Source organism: Brachyhypopomus gauderio, chromosome 4 (assembly GCF_052324685.1).
Source record: "Brachyhypopomus gauderio isolate BG-103 chromosome 4, BGAUD_0.2, whole genome shotgun sequence".
NCBI classification, from domain to species: Eukaryota; Metazoa; Chordata; class Actinopteri; order Gymnotiformes; family Hypopomidae; genus Brachyhypopomus; species Brachyhypopomus gauderio.
In genome coordinates, this window is record NC_135214.1 from 34,006,085 (window position 1) to 34,030,379 (window position 24,295).

At 40.9% G+C, this 24,295-nt stretch overlaps 4 protein-coding genes across 5 annotated transcripts; 3 read left to right on the top strand and 1 right to left on the bottom strand.

The window, feature by feature from the left end:
• Positions 1-404: 404 nt before the first annotated feature.
• Positions 405-1,717, top strand: smim15 (small integral membrane protein 15). The gene is made up of 2 exons (XM_077004173.1): positions 405-536; positions 1,144-1,717. The coding sequence occupies exon 2, from the start codon at positions 1,162-1,164 to the stop codon at positions 1,384-1,386; it is 225 nt and encodes a 74-aa protein (XP_076860288.1). The 5' UTR covers positions 405-536; positions 1,144-1,161; the 3' UTR covers positions 1,387-1,717.
• Positions 1,718-1,839: 122 nt separating this feature from the next.
• ndufaf2 (NADH:ubiquinone oxidoreductase complex assembly factor 2) lies at positions 1,840-3,421 on the bottom strand. The gene is made up of 4 exons (XM_077004172.1): positions 3,165-3,421; positions 2,827-2,916; positions 2,519-2,559; positions 1,840-2,338 (listed from the first exon to the last, which is right to left on the bottom strand). The coding sequence occupies exons 1-4, from the start codon at positions 3,277-3,279 to the stop codon at positions 2,099-2,101; spliced, it is 486 nt and encodes a 161-aa protein (XP_076860287.1). The 5' UTR covers positions 3,280-3,421; the 3' UTR covers positions 1,840-2,098.
• A 28-nt stretch (positions 3,422-3,449) lies between these two features.
• ercc8 (excision repair cross-complementation group 8) lies at positions 3,450-10,892 on the top strand. 2 transcript variants are annotated; one of them, XM_077004170.1, is made up of 12 exons: positions 3,450-3,831; positions 3,916-4,011; positions 4,433-4,534; positions 4,747-4,870; positions 5,059-5,140; positions 6,154-6,222; positions 6,560-6,626; positions 7,879-7,982; positions 8,154-8,278; positions 8,907-9,104; positions 9,695-9,790; positions 10,352-10,892. In XM_077004170.1, exons 1-12 carry the CDS (start codon positions 3,755-3,757, stop codon positions 10,412-10,414), a joined length of 1,203 nt encoding a protein of 400 aa, XP_076860285.1. In that variant the 5' UTR covers positions 3,450-3,754; the 3' UTR covers positions 10,415-10,892. The 2 variants fall into 2 exon arrangements, with proteins under 2 accessions (XP_076860285.1, XP_076860286.1); XM_077004171.1 differs by having other exon boundaries at positions 4,444-4,534.
• Positions 10,893-11,085: 193 nt separating this feature from the next.
• elovl7a (ELOVL fatty acid elongase 7a) lies at positions 11,086-18,061 on the top strand. The gene is made up of 8 exons (XM_077004174.1): positions 11,086-11,237; positions 13,539-13,621; positions 14,069-14,259; positions 15,069-15,149; positions 15,473-15,529; positions 15,867-15,972; positions 16,249-16,385; positions 16,687-18,061. Exons 2-8 carry the CDS (start codon positions 13,558-13,560, stop codon positions 16,918-16,920), a joined length of 870 nt encoding a protein of 289 aa, XP_076860289.1. The 5' UTR covers positions 11,086-11,237; positions 13,539-13,557; the 3' UTR covers positions 16,921-18,061.
• Positions 18,062-24,295: the final 6,234 nt, after the last annotated feature.

A 24,295-nucleotide genomic window follows, 5' to 3' on the forward strand; every position in this document is an offset into this window, starting at 1 on the left:
CAGATCGAGTTTATCCGAGTTATGTGATTATCACATTGTGGAAATGTTGATTTATTTTTCAATTTACTTTAAAATGATTTCCTTTGTTTTAGTGTAAGGATTATCTGATGTTACACTCTGGAAAGTGAGTTTATTTTTTTCCCTTTTGAATCTCTATTTATGCATATGCATTATAATATATTTTAAATTGCCTGAATTTGGAGAACTTTGTGTCAACTTCTCGACTTCTCTAGACTGGATATTCCATAATTAATCAAGATTTGATGCACCGAAAAAAAAACATCACGAAGAAGAAAATGGGAATAATATTATTTCGTCAAAAAAATAACGACGAACATAGGCTGCTTAACCACCGGTTAATTCATTGATTCGTTAATAAATAAAAAGTGGCCCTATTACGGAAATGCAACAGGAAAACTACAATTACCACAACCGAGCAAAGGCCTGTCTGCTGCTTCACTTCCGCCTTTGTTGTAAACGAAACGCTCATTGAGCGCTAAATCGCTGCTTAAACCATTTCGCTCTTTGTTTCAAAGGTGGGTAACTAATTATTTTAACTACGTTTCCTAGTTTAGGGTCGGCGAGCTTTCCTGTCAGCTCATGTTTATAAATCTACGGTAGAGTAAGACAGTCTATCGTCCGTCTAGGTTTAAAGTAGTTAGCTAGCAACAAAGCTAAAGTTAAGCAGTACTGGTGCTTCAAACGGCTTCAGAGACCCCCGACCGGTGTGTTGGTTGAACGTTACAATTGTACAAATGTTTTCAATAAAAGTTAAGTAAAGAGTAGCTAATTGTCCAGCTAGTTAATAAACCAAAGTGCGAAAATGTTAGCCGGTGTAGCTAGTCCGCTAACGTTAGCTAAATTGGTTTGACGGCCAATGTGGTTAGTGGAGTAGACCAGCTGACCAGGACTTTAGTTTACATTGATCTTATTTTACAGTAGCAGCGTGGTCGTGAAAGTCAGCAGTTCTCTGACCTGCTAATATTCTCACAACATAGATAACATTACTTAAAATAATGCAGACTGTAGTGTTTTCATTCATACATTAGACTCTTATTATATAAACGGTTGTGTCTGTTGCTGATGTTTAACTCAAGTTACCTTTACCATTTTCTCTTCCCTTGTTTATGATTAAAATTGGAGGTCGGCGTTCATCAAAAGATGATCGATGTTAAAGGCTGGGCAGAGTATGTAGTAGAGTGGGCAGCCAAAGACCCTTATGGCTTCCTCACCACCGTCATCCTCGCCTTGACCCCACTCTTCATCGCCAGTGCTCTTCTTTCTTGGAAACTGGCGAAGATGATTGAGGCCAGGGACCGCGAACAGAAAAAGAAGCAGAAGAGACAGGAGAACATAGCGAAAGCCAAAAGAGCAAAGAAGGACTGAGAGGAACTGTCACGGGATGCCGAGGGATCAATAGAAATGCCCCCCACGTCTGTTCAAGCCCTGGTGACCAGGCCAGCTGCTGCGTGGGTGCGGTGAAACTGGTCTTAATGGTGCACTTACCCCTGCGCTGAGCGAACATGTCATGTAGGCTGCATAATCCAGTTCTCAAGATGCAGTGTTTTTTCTGGAAAATGATCCATACCCCGAACAGGTATCTGCAACCGTATGCTATAATTGAGGTACCCAGCATTCCACTTTGTTTTTTAATGAAGTTAATCTTTTCCACCTCCAATTTGAATTAAAATTTTTAATTAAAAAACTATGCAACCTTTATTTTGTTCATATTTGAGAGTCTGGGTTGCAACCGATATTTCAGTATTTGACATTATGGATCAGTACCCACCCTCCTATTAACCAATATGGCCAAATTTAAAGGTTTAAAATGAACTCAAATACATAAACACCATTTATTTGTTATATATATCTATCCTTAATGTCACACCAGGATATTAAAATAATATTAAATTATTGTATTAGCACAGAAAACATCTAAACTTTGTTTAAAATACCATGTCTGCACTATTCATGAAATATTGTATTCAAAGTCAAAGTTTAGCATAGTTTAACGATGTACTAAATTACAGCAAAACAATACATTCCTTCTTAGAAATGTTATTTCATAATCTGGACACGAGGAGAGTCTGAGGCAGTCCTATTTTTTTGGAGGTACCCAGGACCCAGGTTGAAATGTTTGGCCAGTGCTAACAGGATCCTCACTGATTTTAGACTGTCCAAACTGTGCAGTGGCAGCATGACCCGTGACCTGAGTCTGAACCGGTTGAGCCACAAGGCCTTCTTCATAGGCGATGGCCTGCAGCTCGGCGTCTCTCTCTTCAACTTCGCGAGCCCTGATTTTGATCTGTTCTCTGTAGTGCTGATTCTCCTGCAGCTCCTTCATGGAGGAAACAAGACATCATGTGAGGCTTCCTGAACTGTATGAAATTGATTAGACAAATGCAGCTACCCTGCTAGAATATGAATCTATAGAGAAATCAGACAATTCTCACTCATGATTATTTCAAAATGGTTTCTTAAATAGGTTTGGATACCTTAGCATTGTATAAATAAATACCTCTATTGTGGGCGGATACTTGCGTCTGCCTCTAATCCAAGCTGAAAGAAACAAAAGTGGATTGTAACTGAACTTGAATACACCACATTAGATCTACAATCCATACAAATGAACGATATTCAAACATTTCAGAACACTTGTCCAAGATCACTGCAAAATATTTAACCCAGAGCAAGTTAGATATAAACACTTTGTTAAGAGAATCACATCCGTGTGTAATTTACTATCTTACTGGCTATTTACATGATTTAAGATTCCATATTCCTATTAATTTCAAAGAGTTCATGCTGATTGTACGTTTACATTACCATCCCATTCAGAAGGGATGCTTCCTTCCACGTACTCGACCTCTGTTGTCCTGGAGCCCTCCATGAACCGCCTTGGCCGAACAACCCGTCCTTCATTTCACCAGGAGAAACGAAACGGTGTAAATATGCGAGGGCAGGAGTGAAAACAGATTCTTTAGCCAACATTACTTCCAGATATCGAAACAGCGCAGGACGCACGATCACTAAAAACGAGGCTTTAACAATACGGATGCTACCTGAATTACTTCAGCATCGTCTCCAAATTTGTATGAGAAAGTTTTGAAAAGCTAGATTAAGAGTTTCTGGAAATGTCAGCAAGCTAGTGGTGCGTAACTCACCTGTCCATGTCTTCTGTTCGGGTATGTAGTAGTATTTATTTCCTAAATGGTCTGTTCCGACATGTTCTTTAACTACTCCAAAGGTTCTCCGCAAGAGAGAAATAAAACGGCTCATAACAGCAGCTGCTTGGACAAAGACAACAATATTTGCCCTTTCCGTAGAGACAGCTTCTGGGGGTGTTTAACATAATCACATAGAAATAAGATGCGCCATGATTGGTCCGTACAATAGCGCTAACCAATCCGAGTTGATATTATTAACCCTGCTGTCATACGTAACAACATGGCGGCCTCTATTCGAGAACTCTTTACGAGTCGGAGTTCAAAGTGAAATAGCTCTTCAGATTTTAGGAGGTTATGATTTTAAGGAATATATTAAACAGTGTATTGCAACCTTTTCACAAACACACAAAACGGCGTATAGAATATTTAGTTTGCAGCCATGTTTCAGGAGGGCGCCTCGCTGCACAGCTAACCTCTAAGTACCTATGCTCATTCTCGCAGTCAGGTAACTCGGGCCTCCACCGTGGCTGTAATCACTCACTGTTTGCAAAATCAAATGCCGAACCAGTTTATTACTATTTGTAAGCATGCTGAGCTTCCTCACAGCAAGACAAACGGGTGTGCACGACCCCGTTCGCCTGCGACGCGCAGAGTCAACAAGAAGGTAGCTCGGTCCTCGGGTCCGGTTTAATCAGGCTCACTGAACCGACACGTCGTGATGGTGCTGATGTACGTTTGGTCCTCGCAGGGCGCTGAGTTTGAAGTTAAACCACGACAGAGACGTGGAGCGGATTCACGGCAATGGAATCAACAGCATTGACATTGAAGTCATTGAAAGGAGATAGTAAGTGTTTCTGTTGTGTGGAAGTGGGCTGTGTGCGCAAAGCTTTTGCGAATGGTTCTCAGTCTGCTCATTAGTGTCTTTACAATCCCAAACACCGCTGATCCAAAACACCATTTTAAATGTGTAGAAGAAAAATGTGTAGGGACAGAGGAAAGAAAATGCAGTCTGCATGTACTGTATTTGAGGATGTAGGCATCTCAACCCTCCTTATCCAGTACTTTGCCAGTTTGCACATCACTTGTAGGCATTTTCGTAAAATGCTTTGTGTTGGCAACAACAGCATCATGTGTCGACCAGATATTTGTCAATCAAAAACGCTTATTTTGTGAACAACTTTGTTGGTTATATTTCCTTGGCATTTTGATCAATATTACATATTGTAAAAATGTCCAATAAAATACCTCAACTGACCCATTCGTAGTATGTTGTCAGGCGGTTCCGACGGAGTAATTGTGATCTATGACCTGGAAAACACCAGCAAGAAGCCGCATTACACTTGCAAAGCAGTGTGCACTATAGGCAGGTAGGTTTGTTTGATTGTGTCTCATTAAGGCCACTAGGTGTCAGTGTTTGTCAGTCATGCTCTATTTTTAAGTGTCTTTTTTAGTGTCTAGCTTTGTAATGTTTCACCCTATTTCAGGCGTGTTTGTGACTGAACGGTTTAACACAGTAGATTGTTTAGGGGCACTGACTGTGGCTTTCAAGAAATGTTCTTTATTGTTTGTTTTTGTTTAGGTCAAGCCGATATGTGCACAAGTTCAGTGTGGAAACAGTACAGTGGTATCCTTACGACACTGGCATGTTCTTATCCAGCTCATCTGATAAAACCATGAAGGTCTGGGACACAGAAACACTGAAGGTCTGTGGTCATTTCTGCCTCGTGTCTGTGTGTCTGTGTGTCTGTGTGTCTGTGTGTCTGTGTGTCTGTGTGTCTGTGTGTGTGTGTGTGTGTGTGTGTGTGTGTGTGTGTGTGTGTGTGTGTGTGTGTGTGTAATGTCTTTTAAAAGCAGATGCTCAGCCTTGTATGTCCTGCATGTTTTGTTTTAGCCTGCGGAGGTGTTCCAATTTGAGGGGAATGTCTACTGTCACCATATGTCGCCTGTTGCCAGGAAGCACAGTCTCATAGCAGGTGTGTTAGCTCTGTGTGTGTGTGTGTGTTGTGCATTTAACCGCGGTGATATTCATAGTCATTATGTTTGCGTCAGCTTGTTGCGATTGCAGATATTGGTTCCAGTGGCTGACAGAAATAAAGCACCCTTGAATTATTTGGATAAGCCTTTAACTAATGATTACAGTACCTTTTATGTTTTATATAATTTATTTTTTCCTTAATTTAATTATACCTTATGCCAAAGAAAAGCCTGCAAAAGGATACACCGCTGCTACTTTAAATATATTTAAGTCTGTTTTATGAAACATATTATGCTGAGCTTTTTAATAAATGTTTACCTCAGTGCACACTCTAAATACGTTTTATATTATACATATATGCATCCTGTTCTGCAAATGTGCCCTGATTTTGTTTCTGAAAGAGGAATTTTAGATATCGTAAGCGGTCCAGACGGAGGAAACCCGTCATTGGCATCGCCGCCAGAGCAGGGAGAACTAGTTCTGGCACCCTGCATACCCTTACCTCTGTCTCCTCACCGTCATCATGCTCTTTGTGGCCCGCTGTCTGATTCTTTCTTTATCTCTCCATCACCCTCTACACTTCTCTCACATGTTTGCACTCTCACTCACTGATTGGCTCTCTTTTTATTTTTTCTTTTTGGAAAATAATAGTTTAATCCTTTTTATGCCAAGACAACTTTAAGATGCCTTGATTACATATGGACACAGACGGGCTCTTCGCCGTGCAGAAATGGTCTGACTGGTCTTAAATGCATCTGCGATGCAAACAGGGCTTGGAGCAGTCTCCCTTTGTTTGAGCTTTTATTTAATTTTGGCACCTGCCAAAGTCTGCTTCTAAAATATCCAAAACCCCACAAAATGTTTGGCCTTAAGAAAAAGAAAAAAGGAGAATTATTTACAGGCTTACTGTCATGGTGATTTATTTAATTTGATTTATATAAAATTAATATTTTTGTAAAATTCTGCAGGGCTGAATTGTGTCCATGTCTCAGTTGTGCTGTGTGTTTGCAGTTGGCACCACAGACCCTAAAGTCCAGCTGTGTGATCTGAAGTCTGGCTCACGTGTCCACATTCTGCAGGGTGGGTAGTGCATTCAGACACTAGATGGAATGCAATAGGAGTGACGATCTGGGATCACACGTGTGCTTTGCAGAAGTGTGATGCAGAAGTTTCTAGACTTGTTCCTTCTTGCCCTTGTTTCATTTGGTTGGGGAGTCTGCACTGTAAGACCAGCATCATAAATGACTGAGGACAGAGTGGCAGAAACTTTAAATGGTATCAGTAATCTAGCAGAGGTCAGATGGTTTAGAAATCTTTAACTCCTACTGTCGGTCACACAATTAAATGTTTGTAGTGTGGTTGTGGAAGAAAACGACTAGAATCAAAACCCTGTTGATGTGCTGTCGTTTTTGATCAGGTCACCGAGGAGAGGTTCTCTCTGTCCGCTGGTCCCCACGCTATGAGCACATTCTGGCCACAGCTGGGTAAGGTCACCCACAAACGCAGAACACACGACTGACGCATTTAGGCCTACGGTTACATAACAGACCAGTTCATACACCCACAACCAGGGCAGAGTATCAGAGACGCACGAGATGGCTCCTAACGTGAGAAATAACAGCCCGTCCTACAGTGAAGCCCAAACCGTATAGTTTGTCTATTTTTTATTTTAGTTTTTGTGTTATGACACAATGATATATCTACAAATTGACATACAGTAGTATAGAACAAATAAATGAAAAATAATGTACATAAATAATGTGCATGTTGCTGTTAATGTAAAGTTTGATGTCAGTGAAAGTGAATACAGACGTGTGTGTGTGTGTGTGTGTGTGTGTGTGTGTGTGTGTGTGTACACAAGTGCACAGTTGGTCTAAGAAACTGGTCCAAACCAAGATGTTTACGAGTTACATAACAGACCAGTGACATTTACCACCATGCAAATGTATCTTTATTTATTTAGTATAAAATGCAGTTCTGGCCTTTCTGAAGTTGAGAAGATGCCTTTATACAGCCTACCTGCAAAACCTTATTCAGACTCTGATGTGTACGTGCCGCTTGCATGTCATTAGCTCGACTAGCAGTTCTAGCTGAACTAATATGGATGTGTGCATGCAGAGACTCATATAGTGCTGCTGCTCTGTCTTAAGAGCTCACCTGCAGTGTGATGGTTAGGAGGCTCACCTGCTCTCTAGACAAAAGAGTGATTAATTAGACCTTGGGGACAAGTGGCACCTGCCTGAAAAACATTTAAGCAATGACAATATCCTGCAGCGCCGCAGCAGAGCAGGACCTGCTGCTCTGTGGAGGTGCTCCTCACCTCCTCCCCTCCTCCCCTCCATACCTCCTGGCCCAATCACTGGTCATTCATTGTTGTCGTCGAACATTGACATTTAAATCACAGCCCACAATATCCAGGGGAGGCTGATTTTTCAGCCTGTCTGTATGTAGGAGTCCCCACAGACGGGCTGTGACTCACATTAACTGTTCAGTTAACTACCAGTGTTTACAAAATCCAGGACCAGATATTGGATTTCACGTCCAAAGTTAAAGTCCTCTAGCCTAAGGTACTTGTTTTTAACATGATAAAAACAATTTGATATGTAGATTGAATACTAACACAATGCAAGAAAACCATATGGAACAAAATGTATATTTTGTGTTCACTCTTTGTTGATGTGCACATTAACATGGAATGATGGTTAATGTAGTTTGTGGCGTTGTTCTCTGCCACAGTGCCGACAGCAGGATTCGTATGTGGGATGTCCGTCGGGCCTCTGGAAGCCTCTTCACTTTGGATCAGCACAACGGCGACAAGTCTAAGACGTCCTCTGAGACGGGTAGGCGCATTAATTATAGCAGCAATGCACTTACCACATATGGGGTGGGAGGTTCCTAAGTGCCACTCTTCAGGGATATATTCAAATTAATTAAGGTAAGTTCTACAAGGAAAGCTGTATAATATAATGAAGGGACATTACTGAGTATTAAGACTCTTGCTCTGTTCTCAGTGAACACGGCCCACGACGGCCGTGCGAACGGCTTGTGCTTCAGCCCCGACGGCCTTTACCTCGTCAGCACGGGCACAGACGACCGTATGCGGCTGTGGAGCAGCGCCACCGGCCACAACACGCTGGTAGGTGGGCGGAGCCCAAAACGGGACGGGCCTTGGAGGCGGAGTGCTCCGAGCGACACGACCTCGGGCTGAACCCGAGACACTGTCCCTTCAGACCATGTCCGGATTAAGGCGTGCGCGCACACACACACACACACACACACACACACACACACACACACACACACACACACAAAAAAAGGAAAGTTGTTTTACCCCACATTCTCACGCACAAGGTAATGCCTTTCAAGGGAGTCAGAGAGTTTGTCATTCCTCTGCTAGTTGATAGCATCTGTATTACTGCTTGTCTCCATGTGACGCCAAAGATGATGATATCCAGGGTTACAGGCCACATATGAAGTGTCTCGTATTTGGGATTCTTATGTAGGGTTAACTCCTGATTCTTATTCTAAGAGGTTATAAGTTATATCTTATATATAACTTATATATATATATATATATATATATATATATATATATATATATATATATACACTCTTGTGAAAAGAAAGCATGGCTTACTGTAATGGTAATTGCAATTTTCACCTGTATACTACTTAAAGTACAGTTATCTCCCCTCTGTTTGTGAGTGTAATCTTTGTTTCAGGAGTTTAAGCCTCATATCGGTCAGGTATTTCCTTTTTTTCAGGTAAACTATGGGAAGGTACCAAATGAGAGCCGTAAAGGTGTCAAGTTCACCGTGTCGAGAGGCTGCAGCCTGGAGCTGGTGTTCGTCCCGGCCGGCAGCTCCGTTGCTGTGTACAGCCTCCACACCGGAGAGCTGCTCACCATGCTGAGAGGACATTACAATAATGTGGACTGTTGCGAGTTCCACCCAGACTATCAGGTAGCTGGAGCCAATTTAGGGAGAACCTCCTGGGCGGTGGTGGAGATGATTGTTCCTGAACTGGGAACATTCTGTGAACTTCATTCATAAGTTCATAATATGGTGTAGAATGCTTTTTAACATGGTCACAAATGCTTTATGGTTCTGATTTTTTTCAAGAGTGACAATGCGGGAAGTGCAGTGAGTTTGTTTCTGATAACACGTGTATCTCCCCCCGGCCCATTTGTTTGTTCAGTGTATTGAGTTTCTGTTAATATGTAGTGTCCAGTGGGATTAGTCTCAGTCTTCTGACAATGGCTAACAAACACCGGGCGTTAGACAAGTGTTTAACCGGTCACCTGTTCCCATGGAGACAAAGCTAGTGCATGAACCTGGGATTACAATGTACAAAGAAGAGGGGGGAGGAAAGAAGAGAGGAGAGAAGGAGAAAGAAGGAGAGATGAGAAGAGAGATGGAGATAGATTAGAGAGGAGAGAGAAAAGGCGAGAAGGAGAGAGAGAGAGAATGAGAGAGAGAGAATTCTCTTTTCTGGTCAGACATGAACACAGGGTCTCATTGGTCCCGTGGCTGTGTTATGTGCTGGTTTATAGGAGCTCTACAGCGGTGGGAAGGACTGCAACATTTTGGCGTGGGTCCCAGTTCTGCGTCACCCCGACACCGAGGACGAGGGGGTCAGCTCTGCAAGGGTAGGGCCACTCGCAGGTGGAAAGTTGACATATACACATAGGTCCACATATTTATTAGCCTAGTACTAATATCCTTTTGACCTTTAACCCTTGTGAGATGTAGGGATAGATGTGGCATTTATATTGATTTGTCACAGGTTTATCCCTTATTATAAGAGTAAATTATCTCCCAAGACATGGTGGCATACTGAAACATTAGTCATACGTTGTGCTGAATCCAAACACTTTAAATGATTTTGGACATATTTAACCACACAGTCATGTCTTAAACGAACATCACCTCCCACTATCAGGAGTCATGATACAGACAGACACTCCTGCAGACAGACAGGCAACATCGCATAGTTCACAATTTGTCTCCCCCGATTGTTCTTCCGGCGTGAAGTTAAGATCACTTGAGCAATCTTACACATCCTGCTCAACCTGTTCCGCCAGAAGAAAAAAATTGTGATTAAGGGGGGGGGGGGTATGAAACGGTACATGAAGTAGATACGGTTAGAGACATCAGCGTCGTCTGTGCACTTGAGCGTGGAACAGTGGACTGATGGCATGTGTTCACAGGGTGTGGCCCGAGATGCCGTGAATCCTGTTTTTGAAGATGCCTGGAGCAGTGATGAAGACTAAACAAGTCAATTACCGCTTGACCACAACAGTAGCTTTTTAAAGCAGTCATATGCCACAACTGCATGTACCAGGGTAACTGCAATTGGAGGGAGGGCAACTTACCAGGAAATGTTATTAGGTCTGTCGCACCCCTGATCAGTGTTGCATAAGACACTGATGATTGGAGATTACGGATGGAGATGAACACTTGAATGGTGGTGAGCAGCGCTCCCTTTCTGTGTGAATATGGGTGTGGTCTTCTCCGCCTCCTTCATTTGCATGGATCAGCCAGGTGCTATGATCACACTTTCACGTACTGTTTTACCTTTGACCTACATAGAACGTTTTTCATGTCAGCTATTATTTTAAACGTCTACTTAAGTTACTTTTATTTTAATGCGTTCGTTATTTGTATATTTTGTAATGTACATAAATATCCATGTTTTACAATGCTTTACGTTTTTTTATATGTAATAATGCTAATAAATAATTTGTTTAAAGGAAAAATGAATGTATTTTATGGCGCACTTTTGCTAAATTTATGTAATTTAAAACCACGCCAAAGATGCATTTTCTGTAACTAATAAATGTTTAGGGCGTCACGTAACTATTTACAAATCAGAAACGCCTTACCGTACACTCGACCAATCAGAGTCGCTACTCAAATATTGGTGATAAAGTCCCCGCCCCCTGCACGTCCCCTCAGCGGTAACTGAACGTCCAGTTGGATCTTAATGGAAGTGAGACGCGAGGATTCCCAGTTACTGCGTTCATCGCCGAGTGGGACGATTGGCAGCGGGACGGCGAGCACCTCGGAAAAGTGGATGTAAATAAAATAATTGCGGTAAGATAGTGAATGTTTTTAATTAGCATTTCCTGATTGAATAAAATTAAACGCCTCACGCTAACCTGTAATCGATGGCAGGATTATCTAGAATACTGGATGTCATTTTTTTACTGTCAGCTATAATAATGTTTCCTTCATACTGTTGTGATGATGCTTACAGATCATTAGTGGAGAATTTACCTGAACTTACCTGTCTGCTTCTGCGACACTTTCACTGCACTGTAGAAGTTCAACAACCTTGCAGACATGTTTGCTATGAGATCCTCGTTCTGTTACTATGGATGAAGTCTCTGATCTGGTGGGGTAACACCTGCAGCTATTTTCCCACCCATGTCATAGAGTGCACTGCACTCTATCTAGTCTATTTACTCAATCTAGTGTTTCCACTTATCCCGACACATCAGACTCAGCTGATCAACTCATTAACCCTGATCGACTCATGGGTGTGATAGATCAGGATGTAAGGATTGGGAAACGCTCGTCTAGAGGACATGTTACAAATCCTTAGATGCACCTGCGTAAAGGAAAGGTGTGGCATCCCACACTTACCTGCCTGGCTCGCGGGAGGGTGAACTACGTGTCGCAGCCTGTAGCTTAATGAGCTCGCGCTCATCTTCGTTGACGTGTTAACCAGTGATTTAAATGCCTTTACTGGTTCATTTACACGTTGAATTGGTTGCCGTTGTGCGCGCGTCTTGCATTTTAGTTGCAACGAATGATCTTAATCTTGTTATTGTGTAAACGAAATTGTAGCACCAGATTTTTATACTTTTAAATCAAGGACCATATTATTTATACGGAAACCAATTTACAAGAAAATCAATTGCTAGTTAATTGCTAGTCAGTACCTTTATATATATTTCATGTAGGCTACCTTAACAGGTTTGAGGTGAGTTGTACGTCCCCATTGTTGTGGCACTCTATATTTGAGAAGCAACATTTAGGAAACACTTCCATCAAGAACCTTTTACATAGGGCTGCAACACTGTACAGATGCACAGGTTGCTGCAGAGTTGGTGTGGAGTCAGACTCGAGTTCCTGTTGTACACCTTTAATGGGTAAAGAGGCAAACCTCTTGGTTCAAACTCTTGCAGTCCCTAACAGCCACGTTTCAACAGCAATGTTTGAGCAATGTTAAACATCAACACTCAAAAAACAACAAAAAAAAAAAAGAAAAGAGGAACACGTTTGTGCCATAAAAACTACAAGTACGCTTTACTAACATATTAATACAAACTATAACAAGTAATCTGCAGTGTCTTCCGAAGTGGTTTCCTCTTGTTCACTGGCAGTAGCAGGGCCACACGCACTCGTATGATGTGTGTATCTCATACTGTCCCACAGCACAGTCTGTTGCTTTTGCTTTGCATTCCTAATCCTCCCAGAACACAGTACCTGGTGCTACATCCTTCTCCTCCACCTACAGTGCAGGGGGCTCAGTCGAGGAAGCATTCAGGTTCAGCAGGGGGTGGGGTGGGTGGGTGTTGGGGTGAGGGTGGAGCCTTTCCTGAGTAGTCCTGACTTTCCCAAGAACTGGATAGAAGAACGCAGGGCAGTGGAATTTTGGGAGTGGCAAAGCCTGTTTTGATCTCAAGTCAATTGTTTTTTGTTATTTTTTTCGCAGCAAATCAAATTCAGAAATCCCAGAGGCATAAGGACGCGCAGATTTATTGCATTCTTCCTGGCGTGTCCTCAGCTTAAACATGTCTGCATATATACCCACATTAAGCCAATATCATATAATGCCTGCAGCAAGCGCCTTTAGCTTCCTTCATATGGCATCCACACAAATAAACAAACAGGCCACGCCCGAGAGTGTAAGTGCTGTACCGGGCCGTGCACACTCAGCCTGTACTCACTGCTGGCCATTGTGCACTAACACTTGTTCCCTTGTTCACCTCCCATGCTGCTCCAGAGAATGGTAGGGTTGCCAGACTTTTACTTATTACTGCACAATGCAACCTTTCAGTCGATCCACCACAGGCCGGCCGTTCGCTCCCATTCACCTCACTGTACGACTTCCCTGACTGAACTGCTGGAGATGAGAGAGCTGGCATGTAATGTGAACTCGGCTCACGCTAACGTAAGCGTAGACACGGGGAGAGGTGTACACATTTCTTATGAGTAGCGTAGGGGTATTTCTGTGAGAACTATTCTGCCACTGCAAGCATTGTTCAGTATCTGGGTTGTATTAGTTTTCCCTGGTTGTGCTATTTTTTGCATCATCTAAATAATGAGAAATTAATCTGAAGTGAGCATGGTCTCTTAAGTCACTGGAAATTGGTTTTTGTTCTCCAGACACTAGGCTGAGGCAGAGATGGCTTTTAAAAACCTAACCTCCAGTGCTGTGCGGCTGTATGACGAATGGATCAAAGATGCAGGCAAGTGATTCAAGTTATGAAGTGGAAATCCTTTTTGTAAAATAAATATATGTAGTATGTGTGACGTAGCGTATTAACAGTGAAAACCTGACCCTGGTTCTTGAGTTAGAGAAATTACTTTCCTTTTTTATGGTAGTTAATAGGTCACTTAAGGTTTCTTCCTGCTTTAATTTCATTATAGGGAAGTGAATAGTATGGTACTGGATTCAATGACTAATAATTGTAATTTAAAATATGCAGGAAATTTCACCATAGCTTCAGACTGCTTACATTATGTTAAGTGGCGCCTAGTGATGTGTTATTACACTGTAATTGTCCTGTACTGAGTTGTGGGGCCTCATAATTTCACTGCTAATTTCACACTCCACCTGCCAGTCATGAAAGCACATGCTATGAACAAGAGATGTAGCCTTGATGTGTCTGGCTCTGATTCGGTACTGGTTTTAGACCCCAGGACGCAGGACTGGCTCCTCATGTCCTCGCCTCTGCCTCAGATCCTCATCATCTCCACCTACATCTTCTTCGTCACATCACTCGGGCCCAAGCTCATGGAGAACAGGAAAGCGTTCGGCCTGAAGAAGGTCCTCGTAGTCTACAACTTCGGCGTGGTGGCGCTCTCCCTCTACATGTGTTATGAGGTAAAGGTCGTTTGCAAGTCACATGAAGTCTTGGGGCAGTAAGAGAGTTGTACGATGCACTTTCCCCACACACACACACACACACACACACACACACACACACACACACACACACTCCCTTAGCATGTCTAAGCTACTTTGACCTGAGGCATGTGCCGATGGGATCAGTGGTGCTCTCCCGTCCCCATCTAGCCAATGGTTAGACCTTAATGCATGTGCTCAGGTCAGCATGTAGAAGTGAATACCATTGTGCTGCATCACGCTGCTTCATGTAAATCAGGTTCGACTGAGGTCTCGCTTGGGCAAAAGCTAACATGCTTCAGGTGTGACTGGAAACCACATGCCCATATTTATTTGTAGTGGTTATTTTAGGATATCACGTGATTCTTCTTTTGGTTTCATTTTGGCTACGTCTTGGGCATCCAACCTACAGCCTGGCACGCCTCATTCTCTCTGTACATCGTGTATTGGGTGTTTTACTGAGTAACAAAGGAAGGGTGTTCCTAGTGAAGTCGTTTTCTTTTCCTCCAATCATCAAACCGCAGGCTATGTTTAGATAGGCAGGTGTGAATGATTTCCATACAAATCCCAGACATGATTTGTTTTGTTATTAAATAAAATGCATCACCATGACTTTTATTCTAAAATTTTTTATGTGGTGTTCACTTGACCTTGGTCACTTGCTGACAGTGTAAATGTATGAATGGTAATGGGGTTTGGTGGTATTTGGGATCATCCAGGGCCTCGAGCTCTCCGTCTCCCCGTCTGAGAAGCTCTGTACAAACATGGTTTTGTTTCTGTGCTTTCAGTTTGTGATGTCAGGCTGGGGCACTGGCTACACATTCGGCTGCGATCTGGTGGATTACTCCCGCTCACCACAGGCCATGAGGGTACGTGCGGAGAGCAGGAATGCTGCACTACTTGCTGTGGCCAGACCGAAAGACTCCCTTTCGTTTGTTATTGATGCTGCTCTAGGTATGAGCAGGAAGCAGGCTGTGGGTGTCCGACATGATGCTTATCTGGCCTGTTGCCCTGCCTAACACCTGCTTATCCATCCCACAACTCAAACACTGCGCTGTGTGTGTAGTGTACGCACAGGGTTCCTTTTATTTGTCCTGTGTTGAGCTCCATGTTGTGCTTCAGTGCTGTGTTTTATGATGAATACTAACGGTGGATAAATGTTGATGATGTTATCTTGCTGCTCTTTTGCTAGATGGCCTCTACCTGCTGGCTGTACTTCTTCTCCAAGTTTATTGAGATGTTGGACACTGTAAGTAACCACAAAACATCTCCATCATCTACATGCCCAGGTCTGTCCTTTTGGACCACGGGCCACAGCACCTTTTAACACCCACTCCCAATGCACATCCCAGTACCAGTACACATACCAGTCACAGTACACTTCCCAGTCCCAGTACACGTTCACCAGGTGCTTTGCGTCAGGTGTGTTGGGAGCTCAGATACAAAAAAGTGGACTGACTGGTGATCCCAGGGGACTGAGTTATAACACATTAATGTACAATAAATCTCCATGTGGCATGTTTTAGATAAAGTGATTGTATCCTGTCGTGACTGCTCTGTTTCTTGATCATGTCCTTCCTGATTAGGTCTTCTTTGTGCTGAGGAAAAAGAATAAACAGGTCACCTTCTTGCATGTCTTCCATCACTCCATAATGCCATTTACATGGTGGTTTGGTGTCAAGTTTGCTCCAGGTACACCTTGCTCTCCTGTGTCATTACACACCAACACTGTGTTTCTGTCTCACCACATGCACACACCACACTAACATGGGCAGTGGTCCTGTGATTAAACATGGACCACTAATGAAGGCAGACGGTGTCTGGCACGGCCAGACGTATTATGTTCACTAACTGCATGTTAACTAGATATTTATTAGAGTTTCGAATACAGTGAGTACTGGTTTTTCTGCAAGGTATGAATTTAATCTTGAATCTAATCTTGCTCACAAATCTAATCTTCTATTCCAGGTGGTCTGGGGACGTTCCATGCCCTTCTGAACTGCATTGTCCATGTTTTCATGTACACATACTACGGCCTGTCTGCTTTGGGTCCGGCCTATGAGAAGTATCTTTGGTGGAAGAAGTACTTGACCACTATACAGCTGGTATGTACTCTGATTTCCATATCTTCTCATTTTTGTACTGTTGTCCATCTGGAATATAAACTGAAAGAAATGTTTCCATGCTGTCCTTCAGTTTAGAAGAGGACTACCACTTATGTCTGATGCCCAAATGTAGTACAAAAGCTTGTGTTGTACATTGTACATGTATCGCATGTATTCCAATTTATAGCAATTACATACATTGATGCTTTGACTTCTGATAAAATCAAGAGTATTGGCTCATGAGTTTGAAAGAAAAATGACTTCTTGTCTTGTCTGGGAACCTTCTGCTGTCTGTTCCCAGATCCAGTTTGTGATGGTCTCCGTTCACGGTGCCCAGTACTTCATGCAGGACTGCGGCTTCCAGTTCCCTATCTTTATGTACATCATTCAGCTATACGGCTGGGTTTTCTTCCTCCTCTTCCTCAACTTCTGGTATCATGCATACACGAAGGGCAAGAGGATCCCCAAAGTTCTCCAGAATGGAGTCAATGTGCAAAATAATAATAACGGCGTCATGCACAACAAACAGGATTAACTGTCTCTTCTCAGAACTGCACTCAAATGGCAATCCACCATACCAGAGTCCCTTGATTATGGTATACTGGGCACTGACTTTTATATTAAGAATATTTATAATTATGTGAAATGTACAGGCCAAAACATAAGCCACTGTTCTATAGTACTGTCAATTACACAGTAAGTACTGTTGAGCTAGACAGCAGATGCAATGCTGAAAACCGCGTTTTTAAAACCAGGTCAGCCTTTAGTTCAGATATGCCTCATCTGGTCTGAGGTATCAGGTAACTGAGAGAGTTATTTCTTCAGATTCTTTCAGCACACGAACTAAACATAAAAAAGCTCCCATAATAAAGTAAAAAACAAAAAAATATATTTTTTTGCCTCACTAATTCTATGTGATACGTTACCAACTTACCTCACGGTAGAAATTACTGGTACAGTAAATTCATAATTTACTGTACCAGAATGCAGATACAAAAAAACCATCCAAATCTATCACCGGGTAAAACTTTGATTACTGGAGTTATACCTTTGACTGGCAAGTCACTCTCACTAAACTGAAACAAATATTTTGTTTTATTGCTTATTCTTTGATTAGTTCACCTAACATGTATCTGTTGTATTTTCTCCATTTTCTGCCCCTGTGAGGCTTTTTAAAAATACATCTTCTTCTCTGATGTGCCATGGAGGTTCCTCACACATTGCTCTTGGGGAGAAAGGAGATGTGGTGAGCAGCGTGAATGTCCTTGGAGGAGCCAGTGCAGAAACCTGGACCCATGTTTCACACCACCAAACTTTCAGAGTAAATCAGCACTGATTTGGTTAATCTGGATATGAAGGCAAAATGCTGAGTGTTACATCAGGACTCCTATTATGGAAGATTGGATGTATACAAACATGGGTCCAGACTTTACTGCATTATTGGTGATTTGGGACAGGAACAGTTATGTATAGATTTCAGCATGTCACTTAATGATGGGGAAGGCAGCGGTAAGATGATTTCCATTTTCAGTTTAGTGCTGCCATGATTGTCCTTGGATAAGTTTTATCCAAGACAGGAAGCCACATCACTTTTTTATAAGCAAGAAACCAAATATGTGAATTTAATGTTTTTTTAAATTTGTATATTTATGTGAAAATAAATGTGATATTGAACTGTTAAATTGGTTATTGGTGTTTGAGCAGGTTTCATTTCAAGGCTGAATTTTAAACAAGCATTGGCATAGAGGGGCACGTGAATGATCCTTTAGCTCCCTCCTGTGGATCTGAGTTATTAGTGCACCAGGGCTGAGCGATAGACTGGGATTTTATTTATTTTTCCACAATTAACCTAAAACCTTTAGTAAATAATATTATGTAAAATATACAAAATGTACATGTGCTCTTCAATGCTCTTCTGAACTGCACATGGCTGTTTCACATTTTGAACAGTTGTTTTAATTATAGGCCTACTCATGAATTCCAGTGATCTCGGTAGACCAGCTGCATGGTTTACGCTTTTTAAAATGCAAGTTTTCTCCTCGGAACACTCTTCCATGGTGCACCATGGGAAATGCAGTCCTTTGGCTTAAACTGGGTCACTGCATATAGTACACAATTTGTAAACCAGCAGGTCACAACTAATCTTGCTACATGAGAAATACAATACTGTTGTTTACTCGGAACATTACTGCTTCAGTGTGCTTGGCAGGGCTGTTTACACTCCTCTCATGCTGAAATATTTTGTTAATCACAGTCATTTATGACTCCGGCAGTGATAATCTGATCCTAATCTGAGTTTGAAGGCATATTTGACATTCTAAAGAATATATTAAATATATAGTTCTGAGTGCCAGGTCAGGAACACTAAAACAGCAAATGTATCAAATTTCACACAAATGGCTCAAGGTGCAGTGAGAAATGAGGTAGTACTCTCGGGTTATGAACAAGTATTTACGAACAACAAAACGTCAAACATAAACAAAACAAAACATAATAGACATTTACAGCATGCAGTCATAACATTACATCATCAGGTTTCTCACTATAAGCTTCAGTTTTGGGGGCTTGAATCCTTAACGCAAGACACTACAGGCGATTACATAATGGCCTACAGCGATTAAAAATGTGAGCTGATGTTGCAGAAAAACATCTGCTGATATTACAGAGACTTTTCTTCATCAAAGGCTGATCAAAGTTGCAGACAGATAGGTTGCAGCTGTTGTGGACACCGAATCCCCCAGCAACACAGGGCTTGGCAGTAACAGCATTGCCATTTGGGGCAGGACAAAGACGACTGGGCCACAATCAGAGCCACCACAGCGGACAGGTGAGGCTGTATTGGAGGTTGTTATATGACACTGATCTGACTAGCAAGCTAACACGGAGTGGTACAGAGCCCAGGACTAGGACAACTCCACAGAACAAATTCTCCATTCTGTTACGAGAAGACATTTGATGTAAAGTATAGGCCTAACCACAAAATTATGGCAAATGTAACTGAGTAACTGAAGTTATTATTATTAATAATATAATTTAACTCGATCTGGACACCACAGCACGAGCCCAGGCTGAGGACATTGCGTGTATGAATGGGTTGTTTGTAAATTCTCTTGAAAGGTCACCATGTATCTCACATGGGAACTGAGGAACCCAATCACTTGTACATCTGATGAACATATGTCAAACATACCACAAGCTCTTTCATGCAAAGTGAAATTCACACTGCTGAAAGAGTTCTTACAGTCGTTATTTGAGTCCAGTTTGCATGACTGGAAACTGGCCTCAAACGAGCACAAGAAAAGTTAATGCATCATTAGAGGCACACTATATATTTACTGTACTAAATCATAAAATTATACTTCATGAGATTATTATAACAAGCTAAACTGAAATCCAGACATCTCCAATAACAGTGCTAGTTATTATGTTCACATTTTGTTATATAAAAAAACCCCAATGTTCTGCATCCATGAAGGCAAGGAAACAAACGAGGCTGAAGTTGGTTCCTTATTCGCCAGTGTCTTATTCGTACTTTCCGTTCCACCTTAAAAAAATAAAGCGGTAGTTTCATTATGTCGCCGCGATAGAATGTATTGTACGTTTCTATGGCTGTATCTCCTGAAATCTGACGAGCAGGTTTGATTGACCATATAAGTGACTGTATAAATCCAGAAGAAGAAGGTTTTTTAATGTAGAATATTTTTATAATCGTCCTGTGAATTTGGCATGTCAGGCAATTGAATGTACTGTGCATACAGTACATTCGTCTTAGTTTGTATGGCTGTATCTCCTGATTCTTACATCATCTCAAAGATCTGACAAGCAGGTTTAGTTGACCACATAAGTGACTGTATAAGTCCAGAAGAAGAAGGTTTTTTACTGTAGAATATTTTTTTTATTGACCTGTGAACTTGGCATGTCAAGCGATAAAATGTACTGTGCATACAGTGCATTGGTCTTAGTTTGTATGGCAGTATCTCCTGATTCTTACATCGTCTCAGAGATCTGACGAGCAAGTTTGATTGAACATATAAGTGACTGTATAAGTCCAGAAGAAGAAGGTTTTTTACTGTAGACTATTTTTATAATCGTCCTGTGAATTTGGCATGTCAGGCGATAGAATGTACTGTGCATACAGTGCTTTGGTCTTAGTTTGTATGGCTGTATCTTCTGATTCTTACATCGTCTCAGAGATCTGACAAGCAGGTTTGGTTGACCACATAAGCGACTGCATAAAACCAGAAGAAGAAGGTTTTTTACTGTAGAATTTTTTTTATTGTCCTGTGAACTTGGCATGTCAGGCGATAGAATGTACTGTGCATACAGTGCATTGGTCTTAGTTTCTATGGCTGTATCTTCTGATTCTTACATCGTCTCAAAGATCTGACAAGCAGGTTTGGTTGACCACATAAGCGACTGTATAAAACCAGAAGAAGAGTGTTTTTTACTGTAGAATATTTTTTTTATTGACCTGTGAACTTGGCATGTCAGGCGATAGAATGTAATGTGCATATAGTGCATTGGTCTTAGTTTGTATGGCAGTATCTCCTGATTCTTACATTGTGTCAAAGATCTGACAAGCAGGTTTAGTTGACCATATAAGTGACTGTATAAATCCAGAAGAAGAAGATGTTTTACTGTAGAATATTTTTTTTATTGATCTGTGAACTTGGCATGTCAGGCGATAGAATGTAATATGCATATAGTGCATTGGTCTTAGTTTGTATGGCAGTATCTCCTGATTCTTACATCGTCTCAGAGATCTGACAAGCAGGTTTAGTTGACCACATAAGTGACTGTATAAGTCCAGAAGAAGAAGGTTTTTTACTGTAGAATATTTTTATAATCGTCCTGTGAAGTTGTCATGTCTGGCGATAATGTACTGTGCATACAGTGCATTGGTCTTAGTTTGTATGGCAGTATCTCCTGATTCTTACATCATCTCAGAGGTCTGACAAGCAGGTTTACTTGACCACATAAGTGACTGTATAAGTCCAGAAGAAGAAGGTTTTTTACTGTAAAATATTTTTATAATCGTCCTGTGAATTTGGCATGTCAGGTGATAGAATGTACTGTGCATACAGTGCATTGGTCTTAGTTTGTATGGCTGTATCTTCTGATTCTTACATCGTCTCAGAGATCTAACAAGCAAGTTTAGTTGACCACATAAGTGACTGTATAAAACCAGAAGAAGGTTTTTTACTGTAGAATTTTATTTTTTTGTCCTGTGAACTTGGCATGTCAGGCGATAGAATGTACTGTGCATACAGTGCATTGGTCTTAGTTTCTATGGCTGTATCTCCTGATTCTTACATCGTCTCAGAGATCTGACGAGCAGGTTTGATTGAACATATAAGTGACTGTATAAATCCAGAAGAAGAAGGTTTTTTACTGTACGCCCCCCCCCCCCCCCCCCCCGTCAACAATTAATGTTCGCCACCCCCTCCAGGTTCAAATCTCACTTCAAGCGATCTTGAAAATTTGGCAACCCTGAATAAATAGGTAAATAGATAATTAAAATGTACTACTAAATAGAGGAAACCATACAACATTTACTCCCTATTGTAATGTACTCACAAAAAAGCAAAAACACACCGCAACTTCCATACTGCGGTCAAGCCAGCCCTCACTTAAAAAATCTTGGTCAAGCCAGCCCCCAAAAAAATTGCGAAGTTGCGCGTATACCATAGATTACGGTAATGGGTGATGCTGCCTGTGATTCCACATTTAAATCTAAATGGTGTAGCAGAATGAGTAAAAAAAAAAAAACAATAAATGAACAAGTAAATCGTTTAATTCAGAACTAATAAATCATGACTCAAACTGTATTTAATGTCTATGAAAATGAAAACCTTGAAAGTAAATTTAAATTAGTACATTTGTTACTTTTACACCATTTTATATTTACAGTGTCATTAAAAAAAATCCTCCTGATTGCACTGAATAATTTCACTACAGAATGGTAGAACACCACCTACAGATGTCACTCATGTAAGATCAAGAAGATCTGATGTGGCATTTCAAAGTAAAGGTCCCTCAAATTACCAGATTTGATCAACTTTATTCTATGTTTACAGTGTCATAAAAAAAAATCCTCCTGATTGCACTGAGTAATTTCACTACAGAATGGTAGAACACCACCTACAGATGTCACTCAGTCAAGATCAAGAAGATCTGATGTGGCATTTCAAAGTAAAGGTCCCTCAAATTACCAGATTTGATCAACTTTATTCTATGTTTACAGGGTCATTAATAAAAATCCTCCTGATTGCACTGAATAATTTCACTACAGAATGGTAGAACACCACCTACAGATGTCACTCAGTAAAGATCAAGAAGATCTGATGTGGCATTTCAAAGTAAAGGTCCCTTATTAATGACCCTGTAAACATAGAATAAAGTTGATCAAATCTGGTAATTTGAGGGACCTTTACTTTGAAATGCCACATCAGATCTTCTTGATCTTACATGAGTGACATCTGTAGGTGGTGTTCTACCATACTGTAGTGAAATTATTGAGTGCAATCAGGAGGATTTTTTTTAATGACCCTGTAAACAGAAAAAAATGATCAAATCTGGTAATTTGAGGGACCTTTACTTTGAAATGCCACATCAGATCTTCTTGATCTTTACTGAGTGACATCTGTAGGTGGTGTTCTACCATTCTGTAGTGAAATTATTGAGTGCAATCAGGAGGATTTATTGTAATGACCCTGTAAACATAGAAATAAATTGATCAAATCTGGTTATTTGAGGGACCTTTACTTTGAAATGCCACATCAGATCTTCTTGATCTTAGCTGAGTGACACCTTTAGGTGGTGTTCTACCATTCTGTAGTTAAATTATTCAGTGCAATCAGAAGGATTTTTTTTATGACACTGTAAACATACAGTAAAATTGATCAAATCTGGTAATTTGAGGGACCTTTACTTTGAAATGCCACATCAGATCCTATTGATCTTAGCTGAGTGACATCTCTAGGTGGTGTTCTACCATTCTGTAGTGAAATTGTTCTGTGTAATCAGGAGGATTTTTTTTATGACCCTGTAAACATAGAAAAAAAATGGATCAAATCTGGTAATTTGAGGGACCTTTACTTTGATATGCCACATCAGATCTTCTTGATCTTACATGAGTGACATCTGTACGTGGTGTTCTACCATTCTGTAGTGAAATTATTGAGTGCAATCAGGAGGATTTTTATTAATGACCCTGTAAACAGAAAAAAATGATCAAATCTGGTAATTTGAGGGACCTTTACTTTGAAATGCCACATCAGATCTTCTTGATCTTACATGAGTGACATCTGTAGGTGATGTTCTAACATTCTGTAGTGAAAATATTCAGTGCAATCAGGAGGATTTTTATTAATGACCCTGTAAACATAGAATAAAGTTGATCAAATCTGGTAATTTGAGGGACCTTTACTTTGAAATGCCACATCAGATCTTCTTGCTCTTTCCTGAGTGACATCTGTAGGTGGTGTTCTACCATTCTGTAGTGAAATTATTGAGTGCAATCAGGAGGAATTTTATTAATGACCCTGTAAACATAGAATAAAGTTGATCAAATCTGGTAATTTGAGGGACCTTTACTTTGAAATGCCACATCAGATCTTCTTGCTCTTTCCTGAGTGACATCTGTAGGTGGTGTTCTACCATTCTGTAGTGAAATTATTCAGTGCAATCAGAAGGATTCCTTTTAATAACACTGTAAATATAAAACGGTGTAAAAGTAACAAATGTAATAATTTAAATTTACTTTCAAGGTTTTCATTTTCATAGACATTAAATACAGTTTGATTCATGATTTATTAGTTCTGAATTAAACGATTTACTTGTTTATTTATTGTTTTTTTTTTTTACTCATTCTGTACACCATTTAGATTTAAATGTGGAATCACAGGCAG

Coding starts and splice junctions, on each gene's coding strand:
- elovl7a (XM_077004174.1), top strand. CDS start 13,558: ATGGCTTTTAAAAACCTAACCTCCAGTGCTGTGCGGCTGTATGACGAA. Junction 15,530..15,866: donor TTATTGAGATGTTGGACACT/GTAAGTAACCAC, acceptor CTTCCTGATTAG/GTCTTCTTTGTGCTGAGGAA. Junction 16,386..16,686: donor ACTTGACCACTATACAGCTG/GTATGTACTCTG, acceptor GTCTGTTCCCAG/ATCCAGTTTGTGATGGTCTC.
- ndufaf2 (XM_077004172.1), bottom strand. CDS start 3,279: ATGAGCCGTTTTATTTCTCTCTTGCGGAGAACCTTTGGAGTAGTTAAA. Junction 2,560..2,826: donor CATCCCTTCTGAATGGGATG/GTAATGTAAACG, acceptor TGTTTCTTTCAG/CTTGGATTAGAGGCAGACGC. Junction 2,339..2,518: donor AGTATCCGCCCACAATAGAG/GTATTTATTTAT, acceptor TCCTCCATGAAG/GAGCTGCAGGAGAATCAGCA.
- ercc8 (XM_077004170.1), top strand. CDS start 3,755: ATGCTGAGCTTCCTCACAGCAAGACAAACGGGTGTGCACGACCCCGTT. Junction 3,832..3,915: donor CGCGCAGAGTCAACAAGAAG/GTAGCTCGGTCC, acceptor TGGTCCTCGCAG/GGCGCTGAGTTTGAAGTTAA. Junction 6,223..6,559: donor ACGTGTCCACATTCTGCAGG/GTGGGTAGTGCA, acceptor GTTTTTGATCAG/GTCACCGAGGAGAGGTTCTC.
- smim15 (XM_077004173.1), top strand. CDS start 1,162: ATGATCGATGTTAAAGGCTGGGCAGAGTATGTAGTAGAGTGGGCAGCC.